General features: G+C 35.4%; 5 protein-coding genes across 5 annotated transcripts in view; 3 read left to right on the top strand and 2 right to left on the bottom strand.

The window, feature by feature from the left end:
• The window catches only part of PCOAH_00048900 (KIR protein), a gene marked incomplete at both ends in the record, with an annotated part of 44805 nt that extends 44710 nt beyond the window's left edge, over positions 1-95 (bottom strand). Inside the window, one exon of the mRNA XM_020061673.1 lies at positions 81-95. Within this exon, the coding sequence (XP_019917384.1) occupies positions 81-95 (15 nt within the window). The remainder of the gene's footprint in view (positions 1-80) is intronic.
• A 1593-nt stretch (positions 96-1688) lies between these two features.
• PCOAH_00048940 (KIR protein) lies at positions 1689-4852 on the top strand (the record flags this gene model as incomplete). Its single annotated transcript, XM_020061677.1, has 4 exons — positions 1689-1697; positions 2105-2983; positions 3308-3463; positions 4415-4852. The coding sequence occupies 4 exons, from the start codon at positions 1689-1691 to the stop codon at positions 4850-4852; spliced, it is 1482 nt and encodes a 493-aa protein (XP_019917427.1).
• An 824-nt stretch (positions 4853-5676) lies between these two features.
• Positions 5677-7231, bottom strand: PCOAH_00048950 (KIR protein; the record flags this gene model as incomplete). Its single annotated transcript, XM_020061678.1, has 3 exons — positions 5677-5967; positions 6233-7057; positions 7208-7231. 3 exons carry the CDS (start codon positions 7229-7231, stop codon positions 5677-5679), a joined length of 1140 nt encoding a protein of 379 aa, XP_019917325.1.
• A 1677-nt stretch (positions 7232-8908) lies between these two features.
• On the top strand, positions 8909-10169 carry PCOAH_00048960 (KIR-like protein; the record flags this gene model as incomplete). The annotated part of the gene is made up of 2 exons (XM_020061679.1): positions 8909-9508; positions 9912-10169. 2 exons carry the CDS (start codon positions 8909-8911, stop codon positions 10167-10169), a joined length of 858 nt encoding a protein of 285 aa, XP_019917224.1.
• Positions 10170-13563: 3394 nt separating this feature from the next.
• On the top strand, positions 13564-15222 carry PCOAH_00048970 (Variable surface protein Vir7-like; the record flags this gene model as incomplete). The annotated part of the gene is made up of 3 exons (XM_020061680.1): positions 13564-13963; positions 14137-14210; positions 14380-15222. 3 exons carry the CDS (start codon positions 13564-13566, stop codon positions 15220-15222), a joined length of 1317 nt encoding a protein of 438 aa, XP_019917119.1.
• Positions 15223-17312: the final 2090 nt, after the last annotated feature.

The following is a 17312-nucleotide window of genomic DNA, read 5'->3' on the forward strand; positions in this document are numbered from 1 at the left end:
GAGACAGTCGTATTTCTTTTTATATATATATATTTTTTAATTTCCTTCACTCCTTTCCTCCACCCAATATTCCCCCTTACCACTGCTGCTGCCATGTTTTGATATATATGTGCTTCTATGTGTGTATAATGTGAATTTATATTAAAAACTGTTCCTCTATATATATATATTCGAAAAAAAAACAAAAGAGAAGGAACAAAGGAAGTATGAATATTCTGCTTATTCTATAATGATTGTAAATGAGTATGATTATGAATATGTGTCAAATTTTTGCACTTTTTGCATTCTCTGTGTGAAAACCATACGTACACATTTTACACTTCTAATTTTTTTCGAATAATAATAGTAGTGATAGCACACTATACATATGTGTACGTATACGTATCAGAATCACTACATATATATATATGTATAATGCATAAATATATAAACAAATGTATATTTAGAATGACAGAGAAGTAGAGACCAAAAAAGAAGTTAAAAAAAAATGAGAGGGGAATATACACTTTTTTACACACGTTCTTTATTTACTCACTGTACTATTACACTATGCACAACTGTTCATAGTTCTATGAAGAACATTGTACCATTATTATGTAGGCATGTGCTTCCCAGTTATTAACTAAATATAAGAATGCAATTCTTTTCCCCTTTTAAAATGAACATTTTAAGCATGTGATATATTGTAAGTTCATGTTTCCCTTCTATTATTATTAGAAAAAAAAATCATTAAGGAGAAAAAGAATCATTAAGGGAATTTTTAAGGAGAATTTTTCCCTTAATACGTGCACATATACATTGTATACAGTTCATACATATAAACAAAGCGCTCCTCATCTCTTTTCCTTCTGCGGAATGTGTATATATTTATTCATATGTAGTAAGTGGAATGTATACACTTATAAATATACAGGCGTACGTTATAAATAATTGTAATTATCATATATGAATGAGGAGAAGAAAAAATATGTACGCATTCCCCATATAAGAATATGTTGCAGTGTACACATTTTCCCCTCTTTCCATTCATGATCGTTTTATAATTATAATTCCATTCTACTCCCCCTCCTTATCTTATCCCTTTCAGATGAGTGAACTATGAGTAATTCGTATGGAATGTATACACATTATATTATTTGAGATTCTTCTCTCCTTTTTTTTTTATGTGCATATTGCACTTTATATGTTAAAGTGCTCATTTCTTCTTTTTATCTTAATTCATTTTTTCAGAAGTTTAGTAGGGTTAGGGAGGGTTAATAATGGTTTGAAAATAAATTAAAATTGGGAGTAAGGGAAAGGGAAAGTGGAAAGAGAAGCTCAAAAGAGTTTCTCCTTTCCTTTCCTCCCTCCTACAGCTCCTTTCCTTCCTTCTGCTGCTCTTTCTCCTTCTATTCCATTGTGCAACTTCCTTTTTGGGGGGCTTTATTCATTCGTACGCTCGTTCTTACCTTTAATTATGTGCACGTGTACATATGTAATGATTTTGATACTCACACATATGCATTGTGTATAATTATTCCTTGAAAAATGAGGAATATGTGTATTGTTAAAAGAACAAAAACGCGATATCTGTTCGTTAATGTTCATTATTTTGTACTGTATGAAGTGCATACACACAATCCCCTTAAGAAAGTACAAACAACCTCTGAAAATTTTTTTATTATATACGGATTACACATACAGGAACCATGGCACAGGTAATATAGAATATTGGAAGGAAGGGAGGTCTATGGGAAGGGGGTTACTTCCACTCCACCTCCTACATTCATAATGAATATATACATATACACATATATACATATATATGTGTATATATATATATGTATATGAGTACATGGACCTACATATGTATATAAGTATATATATATGTACGTATATATCTCTACATATATATGTCCATATATATATTCCACTCTCCCTTCCACTTTCTTCTTCCTTCCTTTCTATATGGACGACCGCATAATGAACATATAATATTTTATATATGATGTAATGAAATAAAAGAATGTGTGAACACATAGAAGTATGTATGTGTATGTATATATATATTCCTCACATTCCACACTCTCTCTTCCTCCTCCTTCTGCCACCTATATATTCGCAGAACCCACTTTTAAGTCAATTAACTTCATACAGCCTGTTCTATAGGGCCTTTGATGATGATAGTAAAGACGACTGTAGTAGCAATGGTAAGAGTGCTCAGGAGTTAGGGGTTACATTAAAGAGCAAACTAGGGCAGTATTCAAGAGAACCCAATGAAACGAAGAAAATTATGAATGCCTATTGTACCGCATGTGAAAGGAAGCGGTTGGGAAGCTGGGGTGATGCACCCTGTTATTTGTTTTATTATTGGTTGGGACATAATTACTGGAACCCAGGAAATAGAGAAAAATTGTCAGACCTTATGAATAAAATTTACAATGCGCTAGGGGCACATTTCAAGGGAAAGAAGTGCGAAGTTAAATACGAGGAGGTTGATAGGAAACTTCTCAATAATAGGAAAACAATATTCGAATATTATAACGATTATAATAAGATAGAAGGGGATTTACTTAATAGTAACCCAGATTGTAGTAATGACCAATGGTCGGGTTACCGGGAGGACGTTATAGAAGCATGTAAGGATGTACAAAATGATTGCAAAGTAAGGAACAAGAAATCAGATGACCAATATTGTAACGACTTCAAGGATAAATATGACGCATATTGTGATATAGCGAACCTATTACAATGGACATGTACTAAAATATCTACGTTGGAAAAAGGAACAATAAAAGAGAAGGATACAGAAATTGACCGCCTGAGGGAACAATTACAGGGCCAACGGGAACGCGTATCAAAACTGGAGCAGGAAGCAGCTGCAGCACAAACAGCAGCATCCTTAGCAAAAGACGAAGCTGTTCGTTCTGCTACCACCACCTCTTCCATCTCATCTATCATTGGCACCTTAGCAACCATAGGTGCCCCTTTCTTATTATACAAAGTAAGAATCCAAAAATTTTAAAAATAAAAAAAATTGAATCATTTAACAACCTTCCTTCCAACCCTAAGAACCTTCGACCCGACTACCACCCCTAACACAACCTTCCTTCCACCATCCCCCACCCTAACAACCTTCCCTTCCACCTACGACCAACAACAACCTTCCTTCCACCATCCACCACCCTAACAACTTTCCTTCCACCAACCTAACAACCTTCCTTCCTCCTCCTTCCTTCCTTTCCTCCTTAGACCCTTCCTTCCTTCTCTTTGGACCTTCCTTCCTTAGACCCTTCCTTCATTTTATTCCTTCTTTCCTTCCCTTCAGTATAAACCATGGTCTTCTTGGTTTAGTAAGCACACTTCTGGAAATGGAGCAAGGAGCAACAGAAGAAGGAGAAGATCTGCCACGGGCAATATTGATGCATTCACAGAAAGTACCTCAACATATGATTCGACGGACACGTCCACAATAGATGGAACAGTACGCTCTGCTGCTGAATACACAAGACCGTCTACCGGGGGAGGGAGAACAAGAGCAAGAAATATGCCAGGTCACCAAAATATAGGGTATCAGCGTACGTAACATCCAGGGAAGGAACGTCTCTCTTTTATTAATTATAAAAAATATACCTTGTCCCCCTTTTAAGGTACATAAATGATTGTGCAATTCATGCAGTTTATACAGTGTGGAAGGGAACAAAGTGACATTTCTTTCATTTTTCCCACTGCCCTTTTTTTCTCCTTTTTTCTTCTCTTTTCTTTGTTACTTTTCTTTCTCTTTTCTTCTCTTTCCTTCCTTTCCTTCTCTTTTTTTTTTGTCTGTTTTTCCTTTTATTTGTATTTATGAATAACTGCATGAAAGAATATACTCAAAATGAGGCGGGGGTAAAAAAAAAAAAATTAACGTGAATAAATAACTGGGTAAGGGTGTAACATTTCGCATTTTAGGGATATAGCTGTAAGATTTCGCATTTTAGGGTGTGTGTATAGGATTTGTCATTTTAGGGATGTGTGTGTAGGATTTCGTATTTTAAGGTTTGTATGTGTAGGATTTCACATTTAGGATGTGTGTAGGATTTCGCATTTTAGGGTGTGTGTATAGGATTTGTCATTTTAGGGATGTGTGTATAGGATTTGTCATTTTAGGGATGTGTGTGTAGGATTTCGTATTTTATGGTTTGTATGTGTAGGATTTTACATTTTAGGGGTGTGTACGCGTAGGATTTCGCATTTTAGGGTGTGTGGATGTAGGATTTCGCATTTTAGGGTGTGTGGATGTAGGATTTCGCATTTTAGGGTGTGTGGATGTAGGATTTCGCATTTTAGGGTGTGTGGATGTAGGATTTCGCATTTTAGGGATGTGTAGTAGTAACTACTGTTGCGTGAACAAAAATTTCACACCCTAAAAAACACTATCCTTATTTGTTTTTAGTATTTTGCTTCTTTTGGTAAGAGAAGAAAACGTTACAGAAGAGCTTATCAAGTACGTGGTCCTCCAGCTTTGGAAGAACAACTCCTTGATCCTGTGGACGACCAGGATGATGCTGCACATGCATATACCTTAGTAAAGCAGCGAAAACCAAGATCAACACCAAAGAGAAGGATGAAAAAACGGGTTCCTGGTCGTCGTGGTGGTGTATGTCGCCGCATGATTATTGATATTCATTTAGACGTCTTAAAGGAATGTCAAAAAGGGGACCTACATTCGACGAAGGAAGACTTTTTTGAAATATTGGTTCAAGAATTTATGGGAAGTGAATTTATGAACGAAGAAAATGTTCCTATGGAAGAAGTTCCTGAGAAACAGGTTCCAAGTTCAGATTTCGGATTTAGGGAAGAGGACTTTGTTCTTAAGGAAAAATGTTCCTAAGGAACAAGTCCGAAGTTCAGATTCCGGGTTTCGGGAAGAAGACTTTGTTCCTACGGAAGAAGTTCTTAAGGAAGGTGTTCCAAGTTTAGATTCCGGGTTTTAGGGAAGGAAGACTTTGTTCCTAAGGAGCAGGTTCCATGTTCCGATTCCGAGTTTAGGGAAGAAGACTTTCTTCCTACGGAAGTTGTTTCTAAGGAAGAGGTTCCAAGTTCAGATTCCGGGTTTAGGGAGGAAAACTTTGTTCCAAGGAAAGTGTTTCCTGAGGGAACATGTTTCAAGTTCTGATTCTGAGTTTAGGGTTTAGGGTGTAGTAAATATTTTTCTTTTTTTTTTTTTTGTATTGCATGAAAGTGCGCAATTGGATGTGTGGTCAATATAAGCGGAAAAAAATTTTTTTTCACATTATTTTGTTTTTTTTGGTAAAATTTCTTCTTTATTGAAGAAATAAAAAATGCCTATTCATGCTGTTATGAAATTTTTTAACTTCATAATATTTTTTTTTTTGTTTTTTAAAATACATGAATATTTCTTTGAAAAGAGGTCAGGATCTTTTTCCGCATCCGCGTTGGAACTATTCTTTCCTTACGTGCTTATTCAAACTTACAAATGAAAAGGAAAGAGAAAGAATAAAATATGAAGAAAAGAAGGAAGGAAAAAAAAGAAAGGTAAAAAAAGAAGGAAAGGCAAAAAAAAGAAAAATGGTCATTTTTGCTTCTTACATTGTATGAATTTTGCGTGGTCATTTATGTCCATCCTCCCTTCCTCCGAAGGGGGGCAGGGAAGGGAAGGAAACATCCCTCCCCATCCAGGTTGCATTGTAGTTGTTACATCTGACCGTAACTTATATTGTTCTGGTGACCCGACGTACTATTATTTGCTTCTCTTTCCTTTTCTCTGGTAGACGGCCTTGTTCTCCCTCCCCCGGTAGACGGTCTTGTGTATTCAGCAGCAGAGCGTACTGTTCCATCTATTGTGGACGTGTCCGTCGAATCATATGTTGAGGTACTTTCTGTGAATGCATCAATATTGCCCGTGGCAGATCTTCTCCTTCTTCTGTTGCTCCTTGCTCCATTTCCAGAAGTGTGCTTACTAAACCAAGAAGACCATGGTTTATACTGAAGGGAAGGAAAGAAGGAATAAAATGAAGGAAGGGTCTAAGGAAGGAAGGTCCAAAGAGAAGGAAGGAAGGGTCTAAGGAGGAAAGGAAGGAAGGAGGAGGAAGGAAGGTTGTTAGGTTGGTGGAAGGAAAGTTGTTAGGGTGGTGGATGGTGGAAGGAAGGTTGTTGTTGGTCGTAGGTGGAAGGGAAGGTTGTTTAGGGGTGTATATTAGTTATACTGTTAATATTTTAGTTCTTATTTTTTATTGCTACTATTACTTACTTTATATAAGAGGACAGGTATAGCTGTTGCTGTTAATGTACCGAAAATGGAAGAAAGGGAGGACGTTGTTTTAGCTGCACGGACCGCTTCGTCCATTGCGGTGGATGCTGCTTGTGTTGCATGGTCCTTTTCTCTTCTTAGTTGATCCTTTTGTTGGGAACATGTCTCATTTGCTTCTTTTTCTATTTGTAGTTTAGTGTCCGATTCACATTGTAATTTTAGCAGTTTCGCCAGAATTCCTGCTTTCTCCGGTTCCCAAAATTGTTTACAGTAATCATTATTGGGAGTGGCTGTACAGTGTGCACTTACAGCAAAATAAGCTGAAAAAGCATTTTCTATGTGTTCCTTATGTTCACTCTTACATTTGGACACCCCATCCTTCAGTAATTCCCGTAAATCATTTTGGTTATACCAGAATTCGAATATTGTTTTCCTCTCTTTGAAAACATCCCAGGATACATCTTTGTATTTAATTGTACACTTACTTTCAGTGAGCACACTATTTAGAGTACCGTAAATTTTATTCAGGAGGTCCTCCAAATCCTTGCAATCTGGGTTCTGGAGGAATTTATCTCCCAGCCAATAATAGAAAAGGTAGCAAGGTGCATTATCGGATGGGTTCCCCTTTTTCAATGTGCATGCATAACAATAAGCATTCATGAACATGCTCCCAGAAGTCTTAAGGCCTTCGTACCTATTTAGTGGACCATTTAATATATTATCCCAACCTTCGGGCCGTTCACTATAACTTACACATCCGTTTTTTGGATTACTACATTTATCATAGAATTTAGACTTTGACGGTAAATTCTTTATATTCGGTTTCTACAAATTTGTAGAAGGCAGGAAAGAGGAAGATACATGGATATATGTCCCTATGTGTATTTCTTACATTCCTAAATTTATTGTATTATACATGGATTATTGTACATTTAGCATGTAATTATGTATATTAAGAGAAGTGAAAGAACAAACCAAGGATGGTGGTGCCGGTTCCATGGTTCATGCGAACAAATGTATATATTTCCTTCTATATTATGAATTTTATGTTAAGATGTGTTATTGTTTATATTTTTATATGTCGTGAATTTTATGTTCACAGGTTGTGTTGTGTTGTTGTATATATTTTTCTTCTCTTTTGTAGTTCTTGTATATATATATATATAATGTGAATTTTTATATATATGTTATATAAAAAGGGTTGTGTTGTACTGTGTTGTGTTGCTGCTCTTCCTGTTCAAATATATACACTTCTTTGTATATGTATATATGTATATAATGTGGAATTTATATGTTAGAAGGATTGTTTATATATATTCATTCAAAAGAAGTTTGTAAGAAAATTTGCACCCAAATCTAATGATTACAGAAGAGTGCACATTCAACTACTACACTATCTCATAATATACTTTAATTTTTAAAAGCAACAATGACACATTATATACACATATGTACATGTATAGTGCACATTTCATATATGCAGATCATGCATATATATAAGCATGCAGAAGAGCACATTCTTTCTTCCTCTCCTTCCATCAATATGCACATTTTTGTATACTAATATTCAGCAACACACCATCCCATCCTTGTTATACATAATTAACTCATTCGATTTATAAGCTAAGCTACTTTTAGTAAATATTAATAACACATGTACACATTTCCATAAGGAAGGAGAGGGGTAAGTGATCCGTATATATGAACTATACTACACTACGTACATTAAGAAATTATTAATAATTCTTTTTTAACAATAGTAGAACATAATATGAATAGAATACATGCTCAAATTTTCCTACTTAAAAAAAAAAAATTGTGCTCTCCCCCGCCCCCTCCCTCACCATATGTGTACATTAGAGGAAGTATGTGTATAATAATACAGTGTTCTGAAGTAGTTTTACACATTTGAATAATATAATTGATATATGTTTAGAATATATAAAAAAACTTAACCATTTCTTCTTTTTTTTTCTTATTCTGTTTACTCAATACATTTGTTCTTACTTTGTACTATTAGTCGCGCATATATAATGATTTTGATGTACATGTGTATGCACAATCTGTTTTCTGTTACTTTTGGAAGAAATTAGAAGTGTAATATGTGTACGTATGATTTTTCACACACAGAATAAAAAGTGCAAAAATTTTCAATATTCATCAAAAACCACTATCGAACGTGCACAATATTCATACCTCCTTTATAAGGAGTGAATAAATATATATAAGCAACCCCCCCAAAAAAAAAGTGTTCACCATATACAACAGAAAAATATACACTTATAAACCATGTCAGGGGAGGTAAGGAAATATAATATTGGGCGTTGCTCCTTTCCTTCTTTCTTTTTGCAATATGAACAAAAGCACATATAATGTGTCCACATATAATACTTTCTATACATACCGTATAATGGAATAAAAAATTTCAGAAATACATGGATGTATATATTCATATATTCCACTTTCCCGGAACTATATGTGCAGGAACTGCATTGGGGGAGTTTACCTTCCGAAACCGGATATTATGGTAGGTTCAATAGAGATCAGGAAATGTGTGATACATCTGTTGGAAATCATCCAGATTTAGAGCGTAAATTGGAGACTGCATTGAAAGGGCATCATCAAGTTAATGATAAAGAAAAAAAAATTAGGAGAGCCTATTGTCACGCATGCTCGATGAATGCAGGCCTGAATTATAATAATATACCCTGTGATTTCTTTTATTACTGGGTGGGAGATACATTCTGGAACAACTTAGGTGGTCATACATTGTCAAACCTTTTGGATAAAATTTACAGTACGCTGAGTACTCTTTCCTATGGGACGAAATGTAACATTAAATACGAAGGTACTGACGAAAGAACTGTCAAACAGAGGAAAACCCTATTCGATTATTCTTTCGACTATAATACCATAGAAAAAGATTTACTTGAGAAAGATGATCCTAATTGTAATAGTCATTGGATAAGTTACCGTCTCAATGTATCTACAGTGTGCAAGGCTGTGAAACAAAGTTGTGAGAAAAAATATGACAGTGATGAATACTGTAAAAAATTTAAAGCACAGTATAGGGTATATTGTGATGCAGCGGAATTCTTAAACTCATACTGTAATTCAAAAATTGAATTAGCATCTGCGCGAGCAACTGCAACAGCTGACGCACAAGAAGCATCCTTGGCAGCAGAGGAAAAGTTACGTTCCACCACTACCACAGCAAGCATCACGTCTATCATCACCACACTAGCAGCAACGGTAGTTCCTTTCCTACTATATAAGGTAATAATATACAATTAAAATTGAAATATTAAAATTACAGTTCCGTCTATCCTCACTTTCCTTCCTTAGACACTCTTTTCATTCATTCCTTTAGATCTCCTTCTTTCCTTTCCTTCCTTAGACCTCCTTTCCTTCTCCTTAGACCCTTTATTCCTTCCACCTACCACCCACCTAACAACATTCCTTCCACCATCCACCACCCTAAACAACCTTCCCTTCCACCTACGACCAACAACAACCTTCCTTCCACCATCCACCACCCTAACAACCGACCTACCACCCACTTAACAACCTTCCTTCCTCCTCCTTCCTTCCTTTCCTCCTTAGACCCTTCCTTCCTTCTCTTTGGACCTTTCTTCCTTAGACCCTTCCTTCATTTTATTCCTTCTTTCCTTCCCTTCAGTATAAACCATGGTCTTCTTGGTTTAGTAAGCACACTTCTGGAAATGGAGGAAGAAGTAATAGAAGAAGAAGATCAATCGGGGGTGACATTGATACTCTAACAGAAAACGATTCAAGGTACGATTCAACGGACACTTCCACAATAGGTCCAACAGAAAATTCCACCCTGGGCCCTGGTGCATACAACACAAGACAGATCAGTGGAAGAAGAAATAATAACGCGGGGGGTCGTGGGATGGTAGGTTATCATAACATGTAAAACAAACATTGGAATGTAACATATTGTAATGTAACATTGAATGAATGGGTGCTCTCTGGAGGGACATAAATAATCCCAAGGTCCGTACTGTATAAGGGTAGAATGATATTCCTTCTTTCCTTTAATTCTTTTTTTTTGTTTTGTACTAAATTGCTACATGTTCTTGTGTCGTCAATATGAGGCAAAAACAAATTCTCACATTATTCTGACCTGTTGGTAAAATTTTTTACTGAATATTTAAAATATTCATTTATTTTGTTCCAAGTTTTTATTTTCATATTTTCCTTACCTGAATAACTTTTCTTACCTTAATAATTTTCTCTTTTAAGTTATAATTATGGATATTTGAAAAGTGTGTTTCAAATTGTGCGCGGGTTCGCGAGGATCCGCAGTGGTTCCCCCTTCTTTTTTATGTTACACATCTTTTAGATGTACAGTTCACATAAAATATAAATAACAATCATCCCTGCATAAAAGAGAAGGAAACTGCGTTTCATTCCTTGTGTGTTTATCGTAATTTAGGTATAAAATTAGCTAAAAAAAAAAAAATGCTCTAAAATAAATTTGTCACACAAAAAAAATTGTAAAAAAAGAAATTGTCCAAAAAAAAAGAATTACCCTAATATAAATTTGTCACACAGAAAAAATTGCGAAAAAAAAAGCATATGCGCGAACTTACAAGCATGCACATATATATGCAAATTTTACAAGCTGTGCGCTTGTATTTTCACACAAATGTGTACCACAGAAAATATAACAGATTTAAAGCGTCGCATTATAATATTTGGCATAACCATGCGAATTATGTGTGTCTCCCCCCTTTTTCTATGTGTTACCTCTCCCTAAAAAATTTTATTCGGACCTTGGCACTGGAATTTCAATCCACTTTTTTTGTGCACAACTTCCGTTAAAAATTTTATATTTGGACTTTTACAACTATAAAATTTCAATCCACCTATTTTGTGCGCAACTTGCGAACAATTCTATTTTTAATGGGAAACTTTTAGTAAGCATAATTCTGTGTTGTGATAAGTACACTAGTGTGCGCGCTCTTTCCGATCATCCCAACTTTATTTTCCCATTTTGGCAACTAATAAATGTTTTCACACAATAAAATATGAAATAATTAGTCACTCTGTGTGCGTGCTAGGTACGTTTTTATATTTTGTCCCTATTACACAACTGAAGTTTCTGAAAATTTATAACTTATGAATATGAATGAAATAAATGTAAAGAAGGATCCCTTCACAGTTTTTTTGTTATGTGTGGTAATAACAAAAATTTCTACGAGCGATGCCCCCCAAGGGAAAATTAAGCTAAATGATAGAATTCAGGTCTTATGAGCTGAAGTAAATGGATTCCATAGAATCCCTTTTGTTCTTTATAATTTTGTGAAAAATAAAATCCCCCCTTTTTATAATTCGTTTCGACGTTCTTTTTTCTGCCGAATGGGGGGCGATGCTGATAATTCCTTTTTTTTGCCATATTATCTAGGTAGGTGTACTGAATAACTCATTTTAAGTTCATTTTTATGCATAAAAATAGAAGGTTGTCACCTTGATGAAAAAGGGGAAGGGGATTTAGGGAATGGCAATATTTGTGCGCAAAGAAAAAGTATACACATCTTTCACTATTGTTTAATATTCTTCCATTTTGGCAACTCACAAAATTTTATTACACCGTGGAAATATAGAAATTGATCACACACTCTGTGTGGGTGGCAGATGTCCAATAACAACGTTCATTCATTGCAGGATGCTAACAATACTTCAATTACATGCATTCATAGTCCATTAATAAAACAAATATGTGCGTGCATACCACACATAGTTATTCTCCCTTCCTTCCTTCTCTTTTCCTTCCCCCCTCCAAAAAACCTAACAAATTAGAAAACTGGGAGGATGAAGTAAAACCCCATAATAGTTGTTCCAATACATCGCAAACCTTAACCCTGAACGCTAAACCCTAAACCCTGAACACCTAAACCCTGAACACCTAAACCCTGAACTCCTGAACCCTGAACCCCTAAACCCTATACCCTAAACCCTAAAACCTTAACCCTAAACCCTGTAAACTATTCAAAATGTTCCTCCAAACACTTTAATCTTAGCAGTCTTCAAATAAGGGAGCAGTAGAATAATCTTTAAACTTGGCACCCTCTCGGATGCCTGAAGATCTTTGAGATCGCCTAGCCCTTTTGTACTTCTTAATCCGATGATACCAAAAGAGAAGAAATGGTGGGAGACAAGGGCACATTAATATTGGGAAATTTAATATGAATTTAAAGTAGGAAAGAATAGAGAGAAGATAACGCAGATATTATAATACATTATTCATATCCATAGGAGAGTTGTTTCTTGTGCACTTTTTAAATAGGAGAGAAGGAGGAACGGAAGTTAGAAGGTGCTCGATAGTTATAAGTGAAAGAAGGAAAATTATGCTACAAATAGTGGAGTACTATAAAGATATGTGCCCATTTTTTCCCCCTATCCTTAAAAGAAAAATATAAATAATCCAGTTTCCTCTTACTATATATGGTTCCTTCAGTTATTTTATGTATATGTGCGCAATACATTAACTAGGAATAAATATAGGGATATAGAAAGGGGAGGATAAATAGTATGTAGTTATGGCCTATGAAGTACATGCGAAGAATTTTTAATAATGATCTTGAATAATAATAAAATATAAATTAATAAAAGAAGCAGAAATTCCTATCGGTAAACATTGTAATCGTTTACAAAGGAAGAAAGTAGTATATAGGGAATAATGTAATATTAGGAATAATCGAGTATAATATAATAATATAGTGAGTGGATAAGAAATATATAAAGAAATTGTATTATGTTTCATCCTATCTCTTTTATTTTCTTCTTTCCCTCTGCTTTTTTCATTTTTAACTTGTTTAATTGGTCATATAATAATTTGATACATATATGTATGATGTAATGTCGTCAGTTTAAAATTTAGCAATGTGCAATTTTTGAGAAGGAAGAGTAAAAGTTTAATACTAATAAGTATAAAATAGAAAGAATTTCCATGCGTCAATTAATTCTAAATATATAAGCAGCCCCTTAAGAAGAAGTTCATTATATAAAAAAGGATACATATAAACCATGGCATCACCATCACCAAATGTTTGTCGTTCATCCGTCAACATGAATAATTACATACTTCATATACATTACTCTATATACAACGCAATAAATTGGGAAGTAAGGGATACATGGGACTATATATATATATATATTTCACTTTTCTACGAACTGTATATTTGCAGACACTGAGTTCAAGTAGTTTGCGCGCATATAAAGATTTCTATAAGAAGTTCGATGAGGCTAATTGGAGAGCATGTACCTTGGATGATAAGAAGAAGAGCACATTGGAGAAAGAGATGAACAGTAAATTGAATAAGTACTCCATAAGTTCTGCTTTAACAGGGAGTATCATGGGAGCTTACTGTACTGTGTGTAAAATGGAGGACAAACCGCCGGAATTTAAGGATATACCATGTAAATTTTTCTACCATTGGTTGGGGACACAGCCAACCGTTGATGAAAAAACGAATGAATTATCAAAAATACTGGAAGATATTTACAATGTGCTGAAGAATGATACCGACGGGCATAAGTGTGAAGTTAACTACGACGATGTTGACAGAGACAAATTCAAGAGTAGGAAGGAAGTATTTGACCATTATTACAACTATGAGGATGTAGAGAAGTATGTACTGGGGGGTCACTCAAATTGTTTAGCAGAGTGGATGGATTACCAAGGGGGCATTGAATTATCATGTAATGCTATGAATACATACTGCAATGGGGGGGGCCACATAAGACTGATCCATTTTGTACCTGGTTTAATGGAGAAAATGGGAAAAATAAAGATTACTGTACTATAGAGAAACTGGAAGAACTGAAATGTCCTGAAGTACCCAAACCTAAACCAAATCCCAATCCAAATCAAGCCGGCAGCAGCGGTTCCTTTAGTGATTCTGACACTTCTGCTTTGACAGATAGGGCCAGTGGTGGGGAAGGAAAGGTGGGTACAACCAGTAGTATGATTAGTGTTGGAGAAAAGAAAGGGGGTTCGTTCCTTCCTCCTCCTTCCTTTTTACACTACAGACGAGCATATAATGTGTATATAATATTCTATGTTTAACATAATGGGAATGTGGGGAATATGTGTATTTCCATAATTACATTTATAGGGTTCACTTCTGGGAAGGTTACCTTCAAAATTAATTTTATACAGTGATTTAAATAAAGCAAATAGTTCAAATAGATGTAATAATGCCGACCACACGGACGAAGTGGAAATGGAAATAAAGCAATATCTGAAAGATGGGAACCATGCTGCAAATATTGTGGGGGCCTACTGTTACGTACATGATATAAAAAGGGTCAACACCCACACTCATGACCTCTGCTATAAGTTATATTATTGGATAGGGCAGAAAGTAAAGGACAATTACAGCAGTGTGAATACTTTCCCTTGGGCTATGATGAAGATTTACGATCAATTGAAAAGGGTAGTTCAGGACGGTCCATGCGGAAATATGTACAATAATATTGACGGAAGTCTTTTCAGTCAAAGAAAAATAGTATATGAATACTCTGAGGACTATACAACTATGGAAGGTCATTTTACAACTAAAGGAGAATCATGTGATGACGAATATAAAGCTCACCTGGAGGCCATTAAAAAAGCATGTACTTCTGTGAAACCGAAATGCTCAGGAGGAGAGATGGATAATCCATATTGTAACCATTACAATCAGAAATATAAAAATTACTGTGAGAAGAAATTATCAGAACTCGAAAATCTGAAAGAAAGGAAATGTATTAAACCCAAACCAAACCCCAATCCAAATCAAGATGGTAGTAGTGGTTCCTTCACTGATAGTGCCGATAGTGGTAGTGCTGCTAGCAGTGCCCTTGCACCTGCCTCTGTGTCTGGTGCATTAGCTGCAGTAGGATTACCAGCACTTGCTTTCTATCTATATAAAGTAATTAACACTATGATAAAAGTTAAAATAATAGCATTTTACTAATACTTTCTTTAAATAAATATACACATAAATAGACATAAATAAGACTGTACACTACATATATAATACAAAATTCCCACCTCCTCCTTCCTTTTCTGTCTTAGTATACCAATTTATTTTCTGGAATACGTGGAACTTCTCATGGAAAAAACAGAAAAAAAAGATCTATTGGACGTAACTTTGATACATTCACGGAAAATGCTTCAACGTTCGATTCTACAGAATATTCAACAGTAGCTTCAACAATAGCAGATTCTACAGATTATTCTACTGAATATGATGTGAAGTCCCGAAGAGGAAGAAATAATAATAGACCACCAAGGAATATAGGTTATCAACGTATGTAACACATTGGAATGTAACATTGAATGTAATGTCCTCCCCAAAGAGGCATAAATAACCCCGGAGATCATACAATACCAAAACAGGTTGATATTTCTATCTTTTCTTTTTTAACTTTTTTTTTTTCCTCTTTTTTTTTTTTTGTTGTGCCAGTGTTTGTCCTTAAAATATTGATTCTTCTTTCGTATGCACACATACATGTGTGACATGGTAAAAAATTTGTGTAATTGTACACAGTTCTTTTTTTTTTGGTAAGAACATTTTTTTTTTTTAAAGAACACTTCTTTTTTTGTGAAAACACTCATTTTTTTTTTTGCGGAGGAGAAGAGCAGCGCACACATGTGTGACATGGTAAAAATTTGTGTAATTGATACACAGTTCCTTTTTTTTTTTTTTTTTTGCGGAGGAGAAGCGCGCATTGTGATGTGATGCTAGTGGGCGCTAGAAATGGACTATCTTTGTGCGCAAAAAAAAAAAAAGCTGGTAGAAGCCAAGCCCCTCCTTTTTTTTTTTTTTTGGCAATAAGCCCCTTTTTCTTTTTTTTTTGTGGTTGTTCCTTCTTTTGGTTGCTCCTTATTTCGGTTGTTGTGCTTCCTCCCCCCCCCTTTTTTTTTATTGTGTGTGTACTCTTCCCTATTTTTTTTTTTTTTTAAATTTTTAGAGGGGTAGATTTTTCTTTCTTTTTTCATTTTTTTTTTTTAGCCTTTTTTTTTTGCGATAGTTGCCAATAGTTTTTCCGTTCTCGTGAATGGGGCGCGGGCGAAGATGACTACTATTATATTCTGCTTTGTTAGCGTTTTATTTTTCGCTTTATTTTCCGGTTTACTTTACGGCTTATTTTTCGCTTTATTTTCCGGTTTACTTTACGGCTTATTTTTCGCTTCACATTTCATCACTTTGCTGCATCTTCGCTGTTGCACTTCATCTTATCACTCATTTTATTATTTTTCCCCCGTCCTTCATTTGTCTCTGTCGCCTTGCCTGTTCATTCCCGCCAGAACAGGGAAAAACGCAAACGCTGCGTTAGGTGAACGTGCCGCGTTAGGCAGTATGCTCTGCTCAACCAGATCGAGATGATAACTCTTATATAGATTGAACAAGGAACAACGAATGATCTACCCGTTGGAGAACTTTCACACTTAACAAAATTAACACGTCCAAAATGTTCTGAACAAGAAATATTTTTTTTTTTTTTTTTTTATTTTGGCTAGTTGAATAAAAAAGCTAGTAAAAAAAAAAAAAAAACACACACACACACACACACCACTAGTTGTGCAATCATGGACAAGGCGCTAAATGAAAATGCCAATGAAAAAGGTTACAATTTTAAAACAGGCGCACGTGTACAAGCGCATATTTGTACACATGTAGACATACTTATGGTGAACTAATATATATGCCTAAAATGTTGAAGCACCACTTTATCATGTTCCCGCCTCGCCGACTCTCCTTGGTGTGTGCGTACGAAGTTGATATGTCTCCACACACACTGCAGTAAACAATGCGAATCGTTGACCTTGTAAATCCTGAAGGAGGGGAGGACCCCCTTTCGAATTGTGCCTCTTTCGGGTGTTTATCGCAAAGCGGGGGTTAGGGGCACATAATTGGGAAAAAAGTAAAAAATTAAAAAATAACAAAATGAGACACCCCGCCGGCACACCCGCCGTGTGAACAAGACAACTCATCACAAAGGTTGCCTCGCATGAGTCTGTTGCACACGCGTATAGGCAACGAACAGTGCTGCGACCTCC

Source organism: Plasmodium coatneyi, chromosome 13 (genome assembly GCF_001680005.1).
Source record: "Plasmodium coatneyi strain Hackeri chromosome 13, complete sequence".
NCBI classification, from domain to species: Eukaryota; Apicomplexa; class Aconoidasida; order Haemosporida; family Plasmodiidae; genus Plasmodium; species Plasmodium coatneyi.